General features: G+C 47.6%; 1 protein-coding gene across 3 annotated transcripts in view; it reads left to right on the forward strand.

The window, feature by feature from the left end:
• Positions 1-21,269, forward strand: part of RTN4 (reticulon 4) — a 104,370-nt gene that overhangs the window by 15,515 nt on the left and 67,586 nt on the right. The window contains exons 2-3 of one of the 3 annotated variants that reach the window (XM_063918636.1): positions 5,896-5,952; positions 6,842-9,019. The exons of 1 other annotated variant lie outside the window; for it this stretch is intronic. In XM_063918636.1, the coding sequence (XP_063774706.1) occupies positions 5,896-5,952; positions 6,842-9,019 (2,235 nt within the window). The remainder of the gene's footprint in view (positions 1-5,895; positions 5,953-6,841; positions 9,020-21,269) is intronic. One more of the 3 variants, XM_063918637.1, reaches the window with a different exon arrangement.

A 21,269-nucleotide genomic window follows, 5' to 3' on the forward strand; every position in this document is an offset into this window, starting at 1 on the left:
CATTTTGAATCTAAAATCCCTGAACTTGTACTTGAAAAAGTTCAAGATGGAATCGCTCAGAGCGGTCATCGCCAGCCTGGAGGGCTGGGATTGGATGGTGTCCCTGGACATAAAGGATGCATACCTTCATGTTCCGATTTTCCCTCCTCACCAGGCGTTCCTGAGATTTGCAGTACAGGACTGTCATTACCATTTTCAGACGTTGCCGTTTGGGCTTTCCACAGCCCCGAGAATTTTCACCAAGGTAATGGCGGAAATGATGGTGCTCCTGCGCAAGCAGGGTGTCACAATTATCCCATACTTGGACGATCTCCTCATAAAGGCGAGCTCTCGGGAGAAGTTGCTGGACAGCGTGTCGCTGTCGGTGAGGATGTTGCAGGGGCACGGCTGGATTCTCAATATACCGAAGTCCCAGCTAGTCCCTACAACGCGCCTGACCTTTCTGGGTCTGATTCTAGACACAGACCAGAAAAGGGGTTTTCTTCCGATGGAAAAGGCTCAGGAGCTCATAGCCCTGGTCAGGAACCTATTAAAGCTAAAAAAAGGTTTCAGTGCATCATTGCACGCGTGTCCTGGGGAAGATGGTGGCATCGTACGAGGCCATCCCCTTCGGAAGGTTCCATGCGAGGACCTTTTCAATGGGATCTACTGGACAAATGGTCCGGGTCCCATTTACAAATGCATCAGAGGATCACCCTGTCTCCCAGAGCCAGGGTATCTCTCCTGTGGTGGCTGCACAGTGCTCACCTCCTAGAAGGCCGCAGGTTCGGAATTCAGGACTGGATCCTGGTGACCACGGATGCAAGCCTCCGAGGTTGGGGAGCAGTCACACTGGGAAGAAATTTCCAAGGTCTCTGGAGACTGGTCTCCACATCAACGTCCTGGAGTTGAGGGCCATATACAACGCCCTACGCCAGGCGGAGGCATTGCTTCGGGACAAACCGGTTCTGATTCAGTCAGACAATGTCACGGCAGTGGCTCATGTAAACCGCCAAGGCGGCACAAGGAGCAGAGCGGCCATGGCAGAAGCGACCAGGATTCTTCGCTGGGCGGAAGGCCATGTAAGCGCCCTATCAGCTGTATTCATCCCAGGGGTGGACAACTGGGAAGAGGACTTCCTCAGCAGGCACGACCTGCATCCGGGAGAGTGGGGACTTCATCAAGAAGTCTTTGCGCAGATCGTGGGTCGGTGGGGACTGCCTCAGATAGACATGATGGCGTCCCGTCTCAACAAAAAGCTAAAGCGGTATTGCGCCAGGTCAAGAGACACTCAGGCGGTAGCGGTGGACGCTCTAGTGACACCTTTAGTGTTCAGATCGGTCTGTGTGTTCCTTCCTCTACCTCTCATACCCAAGGTGTTGAGAATAATAAGACTAAGAAGAGTAAGAACAATCCTCATTGTTCCAGATTGGCCACGAAGGACTTGGTATCCGGATCGGGATCCGGATTGACAGTCGACAGTAACTAGGTCGACAGTGTCTAGGTCGACCACTATTGGTCGACAGTAACTAGGTCGATGGGGTGTCTAGGTCGACAGGGTCTTTAGGTCAAAAGGTCAACACGAGTTTTTCACAATTTTTTTTTTCTTTTTTTTTTTTTTGAACCTTTTCATACTTAACGATCCACGTGGACTACGACTGGAACGGTAATCTGTGCCGAGCGAAGCAAAGGCACCATGCCCAAAGCATGGCGAGCCATGCGAGAGGATGCGGTGCACTAATTGGGGTTCCCGGTCACTCTACGAAGAAAACGACACCAAAATAACGTTAAAAACTCACGTCGACCTTTTGACCTGTCGACCTAGAACATGTCGGCCTAGACACCCTGTCGACCTAGTTACTGTCGACCAAAAGTGGTCGACCTAGTTACTGTCGACTTTCAATACCACACCCATCCGGATCTGCAGGAGTTGCTCACAGAAGATCCGTGGCCTCTTCCTCTAAGACAGGACCTGCTGCAGCAGGGGCCCTGTCTGTTCCAAGACTTACCGTGGCTGCGTTTGACGGCATGGCGGTTGAACGCCAGATCCTAGCGAAAAAGGTATTCCGGAGGAGGTCATTCCTACCCTGGTCAAGGCTAGGAAGGACGTGACATTGAAACATTATCACCGTATATGGCGAAAATATGTTTCTTGGTGTGAGGCCAGGACTTCTCCTACGGAGGAGTTCCATTTGGGTCGTCTGCTTCACTTCCTGCAAACAGGAGTGACTTTGGGCCTAAAATTAGGGTCCATAAAGTTCCAAATTTCGGCCTTATCCATTTTCTTTCAAAAGGAATTGGCTTCTCTTCCTGAAGTACAGATATTCGTGAAGGGGGTGCTGCATATTCAGCCTCCTTTTGTACCTCCGGTGGCGCCGTGGGATCTTAATGTGGTATTAAGTTTCCTCAAGTCACCTTGGTTTGAACCACTCACAACAGTGGAGTTGAAATATCTCACTTGGAAAGTGGTCATGTTGTTGGCCTTGGCTTCTGCGAGGCGTGTTTCGGAATTAGGGGCTTTTATGTGACAAAGCCGCTATCTGGTTTTCCACGTGGATAGGGCAGAATTGAGGACTCATCCTCAATTTCTGCCTAAAGTGGTCTCTTTTCATATGAATCAACCTATTGTCGTGCCTGTGGCTACACGGGACTTGGAGGATTCCGAGTCCCTTGATGTGGTCAGGGCTTTGAAGATTTATGTGGCCAGAACAGCAAGGGTTAGGAAAACTGAAGCGCTGTGTGTTCTGTATACAGCCAACAAAGTTGGCGCGCCTGCTTCAAAACAGACTATTGCTCGCTGGATCTGTAACACGATTCAGCAGGCGCATTCTATGGCAGGATTGCCATTGCCTAAATCGGTTAAGGCCCATTCCACTAGGAAGGTGGGCTCGTCTTGGGCGGCTGCCCGAGGGGTCTCTGCATTACAGTTGTGCCGAGCAGCTACTTGGTCGGGGTCAAACACCTTTGCAAAGTTCTATAAATTTGACACCCTGGCTGAGGAGGACCTCCTGTTTGCTCAATCGGTGCTGCAGAGTCATCCGCACTCTCCCGCCCGTTTGGGAGCTTTGGTATAATCCCCATGGTCCTTACGGAGTCCCAGCATCCTCTAGGACGTTAGAGAAAATAAGATTTTACACTTACCGGTAAATCTATTTCTCGTAGTCCGTAGAGGATACTGGGCGCCCGTCCCAAGTGCGGACTTCTTCTGCAAGACTTGTATATAGTTATTGCTTACATAAGGGTTATGTTATAGTTTCATCGGTTTAGACCGAGACTATGTTTGTTCATACTATTAACTGGGTAGTTATCACAAGTTATACGGTGTGGCTGGTATGAATCTTGCCCTGGGATTCCCAAAAATCCTTTCCTCGTACTGTCCGTCTCCTCTGGGCACAGTTTCTCTAACTGGGGTCTGGAGGAGGGGCATAGAGGGAGGAGCCAGTGCACACCCAGAGTCCAAAGTCTTTCTTAAAGTGCCCATGCCTCCTGCGGAGCCCATCTATTCCCCATGGTCCTTACGGAGTCCCAGCTTCCTCTACGAACTACGAGAAATAGATTTACCGGTAAGTGTAAAATCTTATTTTTCCTACTCTGCTTTGATCAGCTCCATTGAAGTGGTGTCAGAGGAATGTCCTGCTTTGTTCTTAAGTCAGTAGAGATTAATCAGCTCCTGGCATTGTGATTCTTATTTGCTTACATTTCCATATGGTACTGAGGGATTTATGTATACCTTGTGGTCGATTCAATTCGGCAACAGTTGAATAGCGCCGGGAGTTTGCTCCCGGCGCTATTCAATACAGCGACGACTGACCCTCAATTGTCGGGACTTCTTCTCTCATCCCCGGGGGATGAGAGAAGAAACCAGACAAAAGTGCTGCCGCGAGGCTGATTCTGTCGGGAATCAGCATCGCCGCGGGTAGTTAAGTCGGAGAATGCCCGTTCTCCCGACAAAACCACCTGTTAAGTCGGCGAGAACGGGCCATCGCCGTCCTTACTGGAGCTGAATTGAATAGCGTCGGGAGCTAATTCCCGGCGCTATTAAACTGTTGCCGAATTGAATTGACCCCCTTGTGTTTATTTTTCTGTAGGACTTTTATAGGGAGAATTCAATTGTTTTGCCGATTTTGGTGCGCATGCTGTATGCACCAATTATTTCTGCTTGTGATCCCTTGAGGTGGCGAGCAGAAATGTGTGAGTAGACATACTTTTGGGTGGCCAGACTGCAGGTTTGGTAGCGTGACAAATGGTTTACACGGGTTTAGTTGCTTTTTGTCGGTAAATCCGATGCATTTAGCCGTGATGCAGCACTAGCACTCATCCAGGAAACCATTAAATAGCTCAGCCAGGTGCCCAATTCTCTATTCAGTTTTTAAATCTTGCAACAAAGCTGTTGAAATTCGCCGGTTTGGTAAATGGAGCCCTGACAGTTACACCAGGGAGCGGAGTATGGTGGGCTCCTGCGGTAATGCTATCCCAGGGAGTATCTGTGAGTGCAGCTGACAAAAGATAGCTGTGAGCCTGTGAAATATTTGTGTACTGGGTTATCGGTCACTGGAATACACAGATCAACATTTCTTACTATAGCAACTCCTGTAGCATGTTTCTGTCCATAAGTTATTGCTTGCGATTCCGAGAACATGGCTATCTTTTCCTAAAAGTAGGGCATTTGTTGGTTACATTTTATTTTGCATATATTAGGTTCTTGGCTTTCTTCCCTTTTTTTTTATTTTTAAAAAAAAATTCTTCGTAGTTGAATGCGCCAGTACCCAGCAAAGGTGAGGTGGGTTACCTCCTGCAATGGTGTGAATCTTGTTTTAGTTCTTGTAGGTGTGGTGTTTTTTTTGTTTGTTTATGCCTGCACTTAATTCAAATCTAATTGAATTGCTACCAAAGCCTGAGGCTGTATATTTGCCTGCTGTCTTTCTTCCAGATCGCCAACCTAGCAATCTTGTCATGTCTCTGTTGTGGGCACTGAAGGTTTACATTTTTATATTTTGCATTTATAAAACTTTTTGAACAATAGTCTTTAATATCACATTATCTTGCAACATGCTTATCTGCTAGACCCGAATAAAACTTGTTATACAATACAGGATTACTGCAGTGCCTTTTGGGTGTATTTCTTACAGAGATTTCCCATACACATTGGGTGAGATTCAATTGTCATAACGCCGGCAGCCACTAGATGGTGTCCAAGCGGAGCTATTCAATTGTAGCTCCGTTTGGGTGCTGGCGCCTGCATTTCAGCTTGCACCAACCCCCCAGCTCACCCCGAGTGTCGGCGAGCTGAAATTCACAATAAGTGAACTGCTTGGGCGCCCAAATGGCACTTACTGTGATCATGGCCTGCACTTTGGTCGGGGTCGTTGCCTAACGCTGCTAGACCCGACCTGTATGGGTGCAATCAGCATGAGAAACAGATGCAATTGAATATCGCCCCTGCAATATCCTGCCACTTTAGATGGGAGATTGGGCGCAATAATCACGATATTACCGCCCAATGAACGACTAGCCAAAAGTAAAGTACCAAATAAGCCCAAATTTTACTTCCGCAAATCACATAAGAGATAACTATAAACTCAAACGTATCGATGTCTCTGGATTACATTCCCCATCAGTTCAGGAAACTGCCAGGCACCAATGGCGTATGCATAGATCAGTCTGCTAATACCACTGTACAGGAAATGGGATGATTGCTGTCTCAATCTCTGCGTCTGCTATTTGGGGAGGCAAGGTGTAAAATATTTCAGACTGTTGTGAACCACTCCACAGCAAATAAATTATAGTATAATCCTATAATCTAATTATGATGCTAAACATTGTTCTTTGTTTTTGTTGACTTGTGGTGTCTTCTTTTTATTGCATGTCACTTAGCAGTTTTATCTCTGCTGAGGTCTTGTTTTGTTTGTTTTTCAGATGTGAACCTCTTTCCTCTTCCTGCTTCATCTGCTCCTCTGATGCACTCCTCTGCAGGCAAGTTCTTCTAAGCTACTGACACTGCTTTTCCTCTGTTGTCTTCTCTTTATTGGCCAACTTGGATCCACTTTTCTAACTGTTCATGGGGGAAAGAAGCCTATTTTTAACCAAAAGTATTGGAGTATACCATTCATCTCAGACTCTTCAATATGTTTTTAAATATATTTGAATCTTCCCCCCCCCCCCCTCCTGTATGAGCATCTAGTTGTTTTTAGTACACTCCTCTCAATGGCAAACCATGTATCACTAGCATAAAATTCCTTTGAACTTGATTTAAAGCGTACCTGTCATTTGGACACACAGGAGGAAACCATGCTTAGGGTTGCACTAATAGAATGTAGCCTATCAAAATACTTGGAGCTAATGACATCCACATAACATGGGCGCTAGTGCAACCGTGGTTCAACAGCTTAAGTGACTGCATTCTCAGCGAGTTGATCTGTATTGCATCCCATTAGGAAAGTAATAATGTGGGAGGAGCTCCAGCTGTTTTTATAATGAAGCTGGAGGAAATACAGATGGTCATTTTTTAAATTTTAGCTTTTTTGGGGTTTAGTTACTCTTTCATTAAAGAGGAATAAAATAAAAGGAGCCAAAGTTGAATCTTAGGTGCTTTCTCATCCAAGCTCTAGGAAGATTATGATGTGCTCATCCTGGTGGGTCCAAGGCTCATGCTCTTGGGCACAGGTACGCTGTAGTGATGAACATTTAAAAACAATTTGTTCACAGAAGGCACCATCCAACTTCCCCCTGAACTGTATTTTTTAGTTTTTGTTCCTTCGTGTTCACTTTGTTTTTCAAAATAATTCTGTATCTTTTGCTCTTTCTTCTAAATGTTTTGCTCCTGTCTGCTACTGATATCTTCCCTTTCTGTTCGCCGCCACAGCCCATGTAATGGATTTCCAGCAGCCTTCTGGTACTGTGTCGGCTGGCCAAGAGGAGCTCTCATCTCTGCTGCTTCAGTCTACTTCCCTTCCTCCTTTGTTTCCTCTTTCTCCTGATTATTCTAAAGATCGTGCTTTTCCTGCTGACTCTACTGCACCTGAAGCTTTGCAAGGCACCGTTAGTGATGTGTATGCGCTATCACAGTCCTTAGCGGGCTCTTCTGTAGTGGGGAAGTTTGGTCATGACATGGAGACTGACTATTCTGAAGTAGGCTACAAGCACGCTCCAGGTGACACAAAGGAAGACTTGATCTTTTCTGAAAGGGGTCATGCTGTTGAACACCCCACGTCACAACCTGAGACTCTGTATGGAGACTACACGAAAGTATACACGCAGTCTGCTAAGGAAACGTTTTCTGGAATGCTAAAATCTGTGGGGCCACCTCATGAAGAGTTTGCAGATTTCAAAGAAGGTCAGGATGAACAGTATGTTGATTTCAAGCCATTTATGGGCACAAGGGCTTATGAAATGGATTATGAACCTAAGTACGTGGCTGTTGATCTTAAAAGTAATATTAGTGCTTTGAATTTTGAGTCTATTGTAAAGCCAGAGGAAAAATATAGCGAAGAAAAGGATCTAGACCTATCTGATGATATTTCGCCAGTGTCGCCCGATGCCATCTCTGATTCTTCAAATTATGAACCTTCTGCTCCTTTGCAACAAACCAGTCCTCTGGGCTTTCCAGCGAGTCCAGCTTCTGGGAACAAGACTGATGAGGAGAAAAAGATGGAAGGAATTGAAACTCGCATGGCTTTTTCTCACCTAGGCTCAAACATTGCGACCGTTAACCCATTCTTTGAACCCGTTGACCGAGAAGGTGGCTATGTCACAACTCAGAGTGCATCTGGGAATGCCGTAACACAGGTGCCTAACAAGCCAGAAGGGCTTACCCCAGATATTGTGCAAGAGGCATATGAAAGTGAAGTCTACGAGACTGGCATACCAAAGCTTGCTTACGAGCCTAAAATAGATCTGGTTCCGACTGCTGCTAAAACCTCCGTGGAGAATGTTAGTCCGACATTACAAAACACACCTCTATTTGAAGATTCAGATGCTGTATCCTCACCAGTTTTGCCTGATATTGTCATGGAAGCACCTCTAACGTCCGCCCCTGTTGGTTTAAATACTATGGCACCCCAGCCTGATGTTTCCCCAGTCAGACATGTGACCCTTGTCAGTGAGGAAAAGATCAAGTTTGAATCTGAAAAGCCACCATCGTATGAAGAAGCTACAAATAAAGGGAGTGTGCAAGATCAACGCGTTCCTGCACCTGTTAAGACCAAGGAGGAGTCTCCAGTTGAAGAGCCTGAAACACCCTACATATCCATAGCATGTGACTTGATAAAGGAAACCATACCGGAACAGTTGGCAAAAGATTTTTCAAAGGCACTCAAGACCGAGTTTGACTCCCACTTTACTCCACACTTTGATGACAGCTCTCCAGAGTCTGAACAGAGTGAACCATCCTACAAACACTGGGAGGCAGAAACTATCAAAAAGGATTCAGCCACAGCTGTCCTAGGCACTGTAAAGTCACAAGACTTTACTCCAGAAAAGGAACCTGAAAGTATTCCAAAGTGGAAAGAGCTTCCTCCCAGCAAAGCCTACCTAGAGTCTTATCAGCCCACGTCCTATCTCTCAGAGGATACTGATCTTCTAGCAGATGAAACGGTTACCAATACGTCCAATCAAGAGAAGCCTTTGCAGATGGAAGCGTTTGGAAAAGCTGTATTTTCTGAAGATTTGTTGCCAATAACGGCACCATCGCATTTTGGAAAGCCCGCTGCTGTTGCGTTTGCAGATGAAATCGTTCCGAAAGTTCCCAGAGGTGAGCAAGTTAAAGAGAAAGAAGGTAGGCAGCAGGAAGACCGTAGTCTGAAAGATCAGCCCAAGAAAAAGGAAGATACGCAGGACAGAGTAAAAGAAAGCATTCCAAGCTCTGATAAGGGTGGTCATGTTAAAAAAGAAGCGTTTGGGACAGAGCTTGACGAACCGGTCTCCCGGCCTCTGCCTCCTGCAAAGGACCCAACCATTGGCACTCCGTCCAGTAAAGAAAAGCAAGAAAGCAAAGATCCTTCGGTTCCTGCTCCTTTGGTCTCTTGTACTTTCCAGACTTCAGGTAATGATTTGTGTGTTCTGCATGTTGCATATTAATCTGATTTCTCTCTCTGTCATTGGTTGTCTGGGAGAATGTGTTCAGGGTGCTTGTTCTGCACTACTTCCTTGTTCAGGCTTTGCTTGATCCATCTTCAAGCAGTTGTCTTGGATGGAAAGTGAGCGAGTTGTTTTCTCCATAAGCAAGCTCTATAAACAGGGCACTGTGCTCCGTTGTCATGAGCGTGCTGTCTGTCATGTGTCAGGCAGTGCCAGGCATATAATCGCATCAAAATGCAAAAGGGAACGGTGACAAATGCAAAATAAGAGTATGGTCACACAGTAGGTTTCAAGAGTAAAAGCTCACGAACATTCAGTAAAATCAAAGCAGTACAGATAGCTGCAATTTAATACGGTTACGCTGGTGCTGTTATGTACTGTTCTAGTAGAGATGTCGTCCTTTACCCATTTCACAGCTTTCGTCTTGAAAAAGAAAGCGAATGGCCAATGGTAGATTTATAGAAGTGTTGATTTTTTTTAAATTTTATTTATTTTTTGAATGAGGACACTGTAGCCCCAATTAGACGTACTTTGGGATTACAGGGTGCCTACCTTACGCTTGTTGTTGGTGGGGATATTCTCTGCAGCTGTTACCTGGCTGATGTCTGTGAATTATGACCAGACTGCCTGCCATAGTGTGCTAGGGAATCTTTATATTTTTTTTGTCAGAATTATAGTCTCTGTACACCTGTGTGAAGTGCAGCGTTAGCCACTTAAATTGGTTTGTGGCAGGAGTTTTGTCAAAAATGAGGCAAATGTGCTTCCCTTTTCGGTCACATTATTACATGTCAATAAATTGATCTTGGTAAGTTTGTTTGATAGGGCACCTATGTTTCTCTAACGTCCTAGTGGATGCTGGGGACTCCGTAAGGACCATGGGGAATAGACGGGCTCCGCAGGAGACTGGGCACTCCAAGAAAGAATTAGGACTACTGGTGTGCACTGGCTCCTCCCTCCTCCAGACCTCAGTTAGAATCTGTGCCCGGACGGAGCTGGGTGCATTTTAGTGAGCTCTCCTGAGCTTGCTAATAAGAAAGTATTTTGTTAGGCTTTTTATTTTCAGAGAGCTTCTGCTGGCAACAGACTCTCTGCTACGTGGGACTGAGGGGAGAGAAGCAAACCTACTAACTGCAGCTAGGTTGCGCTTCTTAGGCTACTGGACACCATTAGCTACAGAGGGATCGTACACAGGAACTTAACCTTGGTCGTCCGTTCCCAGAGCCGGCCCGCCTTCCCCCTCGCAGAGCCAGAAGACAGAAGCCGGCGGGTGAAGCAAGAAGACGTCAAAATCGGCGGGCAGAAGACTCCTGTCTTCATATGAGGTAGCGCACAGCACTGCAGCTGTGCACCATTGCTCCCACACTAACCCACACACTCCGGTCATTGTAGGGTGCAGGTGGCGGGCGCCCTGGGCAGTAATTGAGTACCTCCTGGCAAAATAGGGCATATATACAGCTGGGCACTGTAATATGCATGAGCCCCCGCCATTATTTTTACACAAAATCGCGGGACAGAAGACCGCCGCTGAGGGGGCGGGGCTTCTTCCTCAGCACTCACCAGCGCCATTTTCTCTCCACCGCTCAGCTGAGAGGAAGCTCCCCAGGCTCTCCCCTGCAGAAGCACGATAGAAGGGGGTGAAAAGAGAGGGGGGGCACATAAATTTGGCGTAAAAACAATATATACAGCAGCTACTGGGTTAACACTACGTTACTGTGTGATTCCTGGGTCATATAGCGCTGGGGTGTGTGCTGGCATACTCTCTCTCTGTCTCTCCAAAGGGCCTTGTGGGGGAACGGTCTTCAAATAGAGCATCCCCTGTGTGTCGGTACGTGTATGTCGACATGTCTGAGGTAAAAGGCTCCCCTAAGGAGGAGATGGAGCTAATGTGTGTGAGGGTGTCTCCGTCGACAACGCTGACATCGGTTTGGATATGTGTAAGTGCTAAGGTGAATTTATGGCACAAAAGATTAGAGAACAGACAGGAAATCTAGCCATGTTTGTCCCTCTGTCGCAGAGACCTTCAGAGTCTCTCAATGCTCACTATCCAAAATAATAAACACTGATATCGACATGGAGGTTGACTCCAGTGTCGACTACGATAATGCAAAGTTACAGCCAAAATGGCAGGAAAGTATTCAATAAATATGATTATTGTAATAAAAGATGATTTGCATATCACTGATGACTCATCTGTCCCTGACACAAGGGTACACATGTTTAAGTGGAAGAAAGCTGAGGTAAATTTCCCTCTTCTCATGAGAAAAAAGAGTGGGAATCTCCAGACAAGAGACTGCAGTTTCCCACAAAGAATTCTCAGGTAGTATCCTTTCAGCAATAGGGCCAGGATACGATGGGAATCTTCCCCTAGGGCAGGCATGTCCAAACTGCGGCCCTCCAGCTGTTGTGAAACTACACATCCCAGCATGCCCTGACACAGTTTTGCTGTCAGAGAATGATAAAGCTGTGTCAGGGTATGCTGGGATGTGTAGTTTCTCAACAGCTGGAGGGCCGCAGTTTGGACATGCCTGCCCTAGGGTGTCACAAAAGGTAGCCCTGTCGTAACAGCTATTCTCAGGGATCCTGCAGATAGCGTGCACATTCTGGTACACTACTCAGACCGGCGATGGCGTCGGCATGGGTTTATAGCGCTGTGGCAGCGTAGATAGTTACCTTATCAACAGAGATTGAGACCCTAGTATGTAGATATATATAGATATAGATATATATATATATATATATATATATCTATATATATCTATATCTATCTATGTGATAGCAAAAGAATGCCGCGCCACTTGTGATATTACAATTCCCAAATAGTTCAATGAACACTCCCAGTTATTTGGGCGTCAGCTGTCCCCTAAAGAAACGGCAATGGTAGGTTGCCGCAAAAGAGAGATAGGGATACCAGATAGGGGTTCCAAGCGACCTAAGGTGTTTCTATATGACCAAATAAATTATGTCAATATATTAAATATATATATAAAAATAGTTTATAAAAAAGTTAGTTTATAAAAAAAAAAAATATTTCTCTAACGTCCTAGTGGATGCTGGGGACTCCGTCAGGACCATGGGGAATAGCGGCTCCGCAGGAGACAGGGCACAAAAGCAAGCTTTTAGGATCACATGGTGTGTACTGGCTCCTCCCCCCTATGACCCTCCTCCAAGCCTCAGTTAGGTTTTTGTGCCCGTCCGAGCAGGGTGCAATCTAGGTGGCTCTCCTAAAGAGCTGCTTAGAAAAAGTTTTTAGGTTTATTATTTTCAGTGAGTCCTGCTGGCAACAGGCTCACTGCATCGAGGGACTTAGGGGAGAGATTTTCAACTCACCTGCGTGCAGGATGGATTGGAGTCTTAGGCTACTGGACATAGCTTCAGAGGGAGTCGGAACACAGGTCACCCTGGGGTTCGTCCCGGAGCCGCGCCGCCGATCCCCCTTACAGATGCTGAAGATCGAGGGTCCGGAAACAGGCGGCAGAAGGCTCTTCAGCCTTCATGAAGGTAGCGCACAGCACTGCAGCTGTGCGCCATTGTTGCTACACACTTCACACTGAACGGTCACGGAGGGTGCAGGGCGCTGCTGGGGGCGCCCTGGGCAGCAATATTTAATACCTTTGATGGCAAAGAATACATCACATATAGCCATTGAGGCTATATGTATGTATTTAACCCAGGCCAGATATCTCAAAACCCGGGAGAAAAGCCAGCCGAAAAGGGGGTGGGGCTTATTCTCCTCAGCACACAGCGCCATTTTCCTGCTCAGCTCCGCTGTGAGGAAGGCTCCCAGGACTCTCCCCTGCACTGCACTACAGAAACAGGGTAACAAAGAGAAGGGGGGCATATTTTGGCGATATTTATATTTCTCTATCGTCCTAGTGGATGCTGGGGTTCCTGAAAGGACCATGGGGAATAGCGGCTCCGCAGGAGACAGGGCACAAAAAGTAAAGCTTTTCCAGATCAGGTGGTGTGCACTGGCTCCTCCCCCTATGACCCTCCTCCAGACTCCAGTTAGATTTTTGTGCCCGGCCGAGAAGGGTGCAATTCTAGGTGGCTCTCATAAAGAGCTGCTTAGAGAAAGTTTAGCTTAGGTTTTTTATTTTACAGTGATTCCTGCTGGCAACAGGATCACTGCAACGAGGGACAGAGGGGAGAAGAAGTGAATTCACCTGCGTGCAGGATGGATTGGCTTCTTGGCTACTGGACATCAGCTCCAGAGGGACGATCACAGGTACAGCCTGGATGGTCACCGGAGCCGCGCCGCCGGCCCCCTTGCAGATGCTGAAGTAAGAAGAGGTCCAGAATCGGCGGCTGAAGACTCCTGCAGTCTTCTAAAGGTAGCGCACAGCACTGCAGCTGTGCGCCATTTTCCTCTCAGCACACTTCACACGCAGTCACTGAGGGTGCAGGGCGCTGGGGGGGGGGGGCGCCCTGGGAGGCAAATGTAAACCTATATAAAGGCTAAAAATACCTCACATATAGCCCCCAGAGGCTATATGGAGATATTTAACCCCTGCCTGTATTCACAAAATAGCGGGAGACGAGCCCGCCGAAAAAGGGGCGGGGCCTATCTCCTCAGCACACGGCGCCATTTCCTCTCACAGCTCCGCTGGTCAGGACGGCTCCCAGGTCTCTCCCCTGCACTGCACTACAGAAACAGGGTAAAACAGAGAGGGGGGGCAAATTTAATGGCAATATCTTGATATATATAAAGCAGCTATAAGGGAGCACTTATTATAAGGCTATCCCTGTCATATATAGCGCTTTTTGGTGTGTGCTGGCAGACTCTCCCTCTGTCTCCCCAAAGGGCTAGTGGGTCCTGTCTTCGTTTAGAGCATTCCCTGTGTGTCTGCTGTGTGTCGGTACGTGTGTGTCGACATGTATGAGGACGATATTGGTGTGGAGGCGGAGCAATTGCCAAATATGGGGATGTCACCTCCTAGGGGGTCGACACCTGAATGGATGCCTTTATTTATGGAATTACGGGATAGTGTCAACACGCTAAAGCAGTCGTTTGACGACATGAGGCGGCCGGACAATCAATTAGTGCCTGTCCAGGCGCCTCAAACACCGTCAGGGGCTGTAAAACGCCCTTTGCCTCAGTCGGTCGACACAGACCCAGACACAGGCACTGATTCCAGTGGTGACGGTGACGAATCAACCGTATTTTCCAGTAGGGCCACACGTTATATGATTTTGGCAATGAAGGAGGCGTTACATTTAGCTGATACTACAGGTACCACTAAACAGGGTATTATGTGGGGTGTGAAAAAACTACCTATAGTTTTTCCTGAATCAGAAGAATTAAATGACGTGTGTGATGAAGCGTGGGTTGCCCCTGATAAAAAGCTGATAATTTCAAAGAAATTATTGGCATTATACCCTTTCCCGCCAGAGGTTAGGGAGCGCTGGGAAACACCTCCTAGGGGTGGACAAGGCGCTAACACGCTTATCAAAACAAGTGGCGTTACCTTCTCCTGAGACGGCCGCACTTAAAGATCCATCAGATAGGAGGATGGAAAATATCCAAAAAAGTATATACACACATGCAGGTGTTATACTACGACCAGCTATAGCGACTGCCTGGATGTGCAGTGCTGGGGTAGTTTGGTCAGAGTCCCTGATTGAAAATATTGATACCCTGGACAGGGACAATATTTTACTGTCGTTAGAACAAATAAAGGATGCATTTCTTTATATGCGTGATGCACAGAGGGATATCTGCACACTGGCATCACGGGTAAGTGCTATGTCCATTTCGGCCAGAAGAGCTTTATGGACGCGACAGTGGACAGGCGATGCGGATTCAAAACGGCATATGGAAGTTTTGCCGTATAAAGGGGAGGAGTTATTTGGAGTCGGTCTATCAGATTTGGTGGCCACGGCTACAGCCGGGAAATCCACCTTTCTACCTCAAGTCACTCCCCAACAAAAAAAGGCACCGACTTTTCAACCGCAGCCCTTTCGTTCCTTTAAAAATAAGAGAGCAAAGGGCTATTCATATCTGCCACGAGGCAGAGGTCGAGGGAAGAAACAGCAACAGGCAGCTCCTTCCCAGGAACAGAAGCCCTCCCCGGCTTCTACAAAAGCCTCAGCATGACGCTGGGGCTTCTCAAGCGGACTCGGGGACGGTGGGAGGTCGTCTCAAAAATTACAGCGCGCAGTGGGCTCACTCGCAGGTAGATCCCTGGATCCTGCAGATAATATCTCAGGGGTACAGGTTGGAATTAGAGACAGATCCACCTCGCCGTTTCCTGAAGTCTGCTTTACCAACGTCCCCTTCCGAAAGGGAGACGGTTTTGGAAGCCATTCACAAGCTGTACTCTCAGCAGGTGATAGTCAAGGTACCTCTTCTACAACAAGGGAAGGGGTATTATTCCACTCTATTTGTGGTACCGAAGCCGGATGGCTCGGTAAGGCCTATTCTAAATCTGAAGTCCTTGAACCTGTACATAAAGAAGTTCAAGTTCAAGATGGAGTCACTCAGAGCAGTGATAGCGAACCTGGAAGAAGGGGACTTTATGGTATCCTTGGACATCAAGGATGCGTATCTTCACGTTCCAATTTACCCCTCACACCAGGGGTACCTCAGGTTCGTTGTACAAAACTGTCACAATCAGTTTCAGACGCTGCCGTTTGGTTTGTCCACGGCACCTCGGGTCTTTACAAAGGTAATGGCCGAGATGATGATTCTTCTTCGAAGAAAAGGCGTATTAATTATCCCATACTTGGACGATCTCCTAATAAGGGCAAGGTCCAGAGAACAGCTAGAGATGGGATTAGCAATATCTCAAGAGGTGCTAAAGCAGCACGGATGGATTCTGAAAATTCCAAAATCCCAATTAATGCCGACAACTCGTCTGCTGTTCCTAGGGATGATTCTGGACACGGTTCAGAAAAAGGTTTTTCTTCCCGAGGAAAAAGCCAAGGAGTTATCCGACCTGGTCAGGAATCTCCTAAAACCAGAAAAGGTGTCTGTACATCAATGCACGCATCTTCAGATGCACCTGCGGATAACCCTGTCTCCAAGGACAAGGGTATCTCTTCTGTGGTGGTTGCAGAGGGCTCATCTATTGGAGGGCCGCAGATTCGGCATACAGGATTGGATCCTGGTGACCACGGACGCCAGCCTGAGAGGCTGGGGAGCAGTCACACAAGGAAGAAACTTCCAGGGAGTGTGGTCGAGCCTGGAAAAGTCTCTTCACATAAACATTCTGGAACTAAGAGCAATCTACAATGCTCTAAGCCAGGCGGAACCTCTGCTTCAAGGAAGACCGGTGTTGATCCAGTCGGACAACATCACGGCAGTCGCCCATGTAAACAGACAGGGCGGCACAAGAAGCAGGAGTGCAATGGCAGAAGCTGCCAGGATCCTTCGCTGGGCGGAGAATCACGTGATAGCACTGTCAGCAGTGTTCATCCCGGGAGTGGACAACTGGGAAGCAGACTTCCTCAGCAGACACGATCTTCACCCGGGAGAGTGGGGACTTCATCCAGAAGTTTTCCACATGCTAATAAACCGTTGGGAAAGACCAATGGTGGACATGATGGCGTCTCGCCTCAACAAAAAACTGGACAGGTATTGCGCCAGGTCAAGAGATCCGCAGGCAATAGCTGTGGACGCGCTGGTAACACCTTGGGTGTACCAGTCGGTGTATGTGTTTCCTCCTCTGCCTCTCATACCAAAGGTATTGAGAATCATACGGCAAAGCGGAGTAAGAACAATACTAGTGGCTCCGGATTGGCCAAGAAGGTCTTGGTACCCGGAACTTCAAGAGATGGTCACGGACGATCCGTGGCCTCTACCTCTAAGACAGGACCTGCTTCAGCAGGGACCGTGTCTATTCCAAGACTTACCGCGGCTGCGTTTGACGGCATGGCGGTTGAACGCCAGATCCTAAAAGGAAAAGGCATTCCAGAAGAAGTCATTCCTACCTTGATTAAGGCAAGAAAGGAAGTCACCGCGAAGCATTATCACCGCATTTGGCGGAAATATGTTGCGTGGTGCGAGGATCGGAGTGCTCCGACGGAGGAATTTCAACTGGGTCGTTTCCTACATTTCCTGCAATCAGGATTGTCTATGGGTCTCAAATTGGGATCTATTAAGGTTCAAATTTCGGCCCTGTCAATATTCTTCCAAAAAGAATTGGCCTCAGTTCCTGAGGTCCAGACTTTTGTCAAAGGAGTACTGCATATACAGCCTCTTGTGGTGCCTCCGGTGGCACCGTGGGATCTAAATGTAGTTTTAGATTTCCTCAAATTCCATTGGTTTGAACCACTAAAAAATGTGGATTTGAAATATCTCACATGGAAAGTGACTATGTTACTGGCCCTGGCGTCCGCCAGGAGAGTATCTGAACTGGCGGCTTTATCTTATAAAAGCCCTTATTTAATTTTCCATTCGGATAGGGCAGAGCTGCGGACGCGTCCGCATTTTCTCCCTAAGGTGGTATCAGCGTTTCACCTGAACCAGCCTATTGTAGTGCCTGCGGCTACAAGCGACTTGGAGGACTCCAAGTTGTTGGACGTTGTCAGAGCTTTAAAAATATACATTTCAAGGACGGCTGGAGTCAGAAAATCTGACTCGCTGTTTATACTGTATGCACCCAACAAGTTGGGTGCGCCTGCTTCTAAGCAGTCGATTGCTCGTTGGATTTGTAACACAATTCAACTTGCACATTCTGTGGCAGGCCTGCCACAGCCTAAATCTGTTAAGGCCCATTCCACAAGGAAGGTGGGCTCATCTTGGGCGGCTGCCCGAGGGGTCTCGGCATTACAACTCTGCCGAGCAGCTACGTGGTCAGGGGAGAACACGTTTGTAAAATTCTACAAATTTGATACCCTGGCAAAGGAGGACCTGGAGTTCTCTCATTCGGTGCTGCAGAGTCATCCGCACTCTCCCGCCCGTTTGGGAGCTTTGGTATAATCCCCATGGTCCTTTCAGGAACCCCAGCATCCACTAGGACGATAGAGAAAATAAGAATTTACTTACCGATAATTCTATTTCTCGGAGTCCGTAGTGGATGCTGGGCGCCCATCCCAAGTGCGGATTATCTGCAATACTTGTACATAGTTATTGTTAACTAATTCGGGTTATTGTTTAGGGAGCCATCTTTCAGAGGCTCCTCTGTTATCATACTGTTAACTGGGTTTAGATCACAAGTTGTACGGTGTGATTGGTGTGGCTGGTATGAGTCTTACCCGGGATTCAAAATCCTCCCTTATTGTGTACGCTCGTCCGGGCACAGTACCTAACTGGAGTCTGGAGGAGGGTCATAGGGGGAGGAGCCAGTGCACACCACCTGATCTGGAAAAGCTTTACTTTTTGTGCCCTGTCTCCTGCGGAGCCGCTATTCCCCATGGTCCTTTCAGGAACCCCAGCATCCACTACGGACTCCGAGAAATAGAATTATCGGTAAGTAAATTCTTATTATTTAAAGCGCATATAACAAAAACAACACCTTTTAGGGTTGTTTATATACATTTTATAGCGCTTTTGGTGTGTGCTGGCAAACTCTCCCTCTGTCTCCCCAAAGGGCTAGTGGGGTCCTGTCTTCGATAAGAGCATTCCCTGTGTGTCTGCTGTGTGTCGGTACGTGTGTGTCGACATGTATGAGGACGATGTTGGTGTGGAGGCGGAGCAATTGCCGGTAATGGTGATGTCACCCCCTAGGGAGTCGACACCGGAATGGATGGCTTTAATTATGGAATTACGTGATAATGTTAGTACATTACAAAAGTCAGTTGACGAAATGAGACGGCCGGAAAACCAGTTAGTACCTGCTCAGGCCTCTCAGACACCGTCAGGGGCTGTAAAACGTCCCTTACCTCAGTCAGTCGACACAGGTACCGACACAGATGAATCTAGTGTCGACGGTGAAGAAACAAACGTATTTTCCAATAGGGCCACACGTTATATGATCACGGCAATGAAGGAGGCTTTGCAGATCTCTGATACTGCAGGTACCTCAAAAAGGGGTATTATGTGGGGGGTGAAAAAACTACCTGTAGCTTTTCCAGAATCAGAGGAATTGAATGACGTGTGTGATGAAGCGTGGGTTAACCCAGATAGAAAACTGCTAATTTCTAAGAAGTTATTGGCATTATACCCTTTCCCACCAGAGGTTAGGGCGCGCTGGGAAACACCCCCTAGGGTGGATAAAGCGCTCACACGTTTATCAAAACAAGTGGCGTTGCCGTCTCCAGATACGGCCGCCCTCAAGGATCCAGCAGATAGGAGGCTGGAAACTACCCTGAAGAGTATATACACGCATACTGGTGTTATACTCCGACCAGCAATAGCCTCAGCCTGGATGTGCAGTGCTGGGGTAGTGTGGTTGGATTCCCTGACTGAAAATATTGATACCCTGGATAGGGACAGTATTTTATTGACTCTAGAGCAATTAAAGGATGCGTTTCTTTATATGCGAGATGCTCAGAGGGATGTTTGCACTCTGGCATCGAGAGTAAGTGCGATGTCCATATCTGCCAGAAGAAGTTTATGGACGCGACAGTGGTCAGGTGATGCGGATTCCAAAAGGCATATGGAAGTATTGCCATATAAAGGAGAGGAATTATTTGGGGTTGGTCTATCGGATCTGGTGGCCACGGCAACTGCCGGCAAATCCACTTTTTTACCTCAGACCCCCTCCCAACAGAAAAAGACACCGTCTTTTCAGCCGCAGTCCTTTCGCTCCTATAAAAACAAGCGGGCAAAAGGACAGTCTTATCTGCCACGAGGCAGAGGAAAGGGTAAGAGAGGGCAGCAAGCAGCCCCTGCCCAGGACCAGAAGCCCGCCCCGGGTTCTACAAAGCCATCAGCATGACGCTGGGGCTTTACAAGCGGACTCAGGAGCGGTGGGGGGTCGACTAAAGATTTTCAGCAATCAGTGGGCTCGCTCACAGGTGGACCCGTGGATCCTGCAGATAGTATCTCAGGGTTACATGTTGGAATTCGAAAGATCTCCCCCTCGCCGTTTCCTAAAGTCTGCTTTACCAACGTCTCCCTCAGAAAGGGCGACGGTATTGGAAGCCATTCACAAGCTGTATTCTCAGCAGGTGATAGTCAAGGTACCCCTCCTACAACAGGGAAAGGGGTATTATTCCACACTATTTGTGGTACCGAAGCCGGACGGTTCGGTAAGACCTATTCTAAATCTGAAATCCTTGAACCTGTACATACAGAAATTCAAGTTCAAGATGGAGTCACTAAGAGCAGTGATAGCGAATCTGGAAGAAGGGGACTTCATGGTGTCCCTGGACATAAAAGATGCTTATCTGCATGTCCCAATTTACCCCTCACACCAAGGGTATCTCAGGTTCGTGATACAAGACTGTCATTATCAGTTTCAAACGCTGCCGTTTGGTTTGTCCACGGCACCTCGGGTCTTTACCAAGGTAATGACCGAAATGATGGTTCTTCTACGAAGAAAAGGCGTATTAATTATCCCTTACTTGGACGATCTCCTGATAAGGGCAAAGTCCAGAGAACAGCTGGAAGTCGGTGTAGCACTAACCCAAGTAGTGCTTCAACAACACGGGTGGATTCTGAATCTTCCAAAATCTCAATTGACCCCGACAACACGTCTGCTGTTCCTGGGAATGATTCTGGACACGGTTCAGAAAAAGGTGTTTCTCCCGGAGGAGAAAGCAAGGGAGTTATCCGAACTTGTCAGGAACCTCCTAAAACCAGGAAATGTGTCGGTACATCAATGCACAAGAGTCCTGGGAAAGATGGTGGCTTCTTACGAAGCAATTCCATTCGGCAGATTCCATGCACGAATATTGCAGTGGGATCTGCTGGACAAATGGTCCGGATCGCATCTGCACATGCATCAGCGGATAACACTGTCACCAAGGACAAGGTTGTCTCTCCTGTGGTGGTTGCAGAGTGCCCATCTGTTAGAGGGCCGCAGGTTCGGCATACAGGACTGGGTCCTGGTGACTACGGATGCCAGCCTACGGGGCTGGGGAGCAGTCACACACGGAAGAAACTTCCAGGGTGTATGGTCAAACCTGGAGACGTCTCTTCACATAAATATACTAGAGCTAAGAGCGATCTACAATGCTCTAAGCTTGGCGAAACCGCTGCTTCAGGGTCAGCCGGTGTTGATCCAGTCGGACAACATCACGGCAGTCGCCCACGTAAACAGACAAGGCGGCACGAGAAGCAGAAGAGCAATGACAGAAGCTGCAAGGATTCTTCGCTGGGCGGAAAATCA

This window comes from Pseudophryne corroboree, chromosome 4 (assembly GCF_028390025.1).
Source record: "Pseudophryne corroboree isolate aPseCor3 chromosome 4, aPseCor3.hap2, whole genome shotgun sequence".
Lineage (NCBI taxonomy): Eukaryota > Metazoa > Chordata > Amphibia > Anura > Myobatrachidae > Pseudophryne > Pseudophryne corroboree.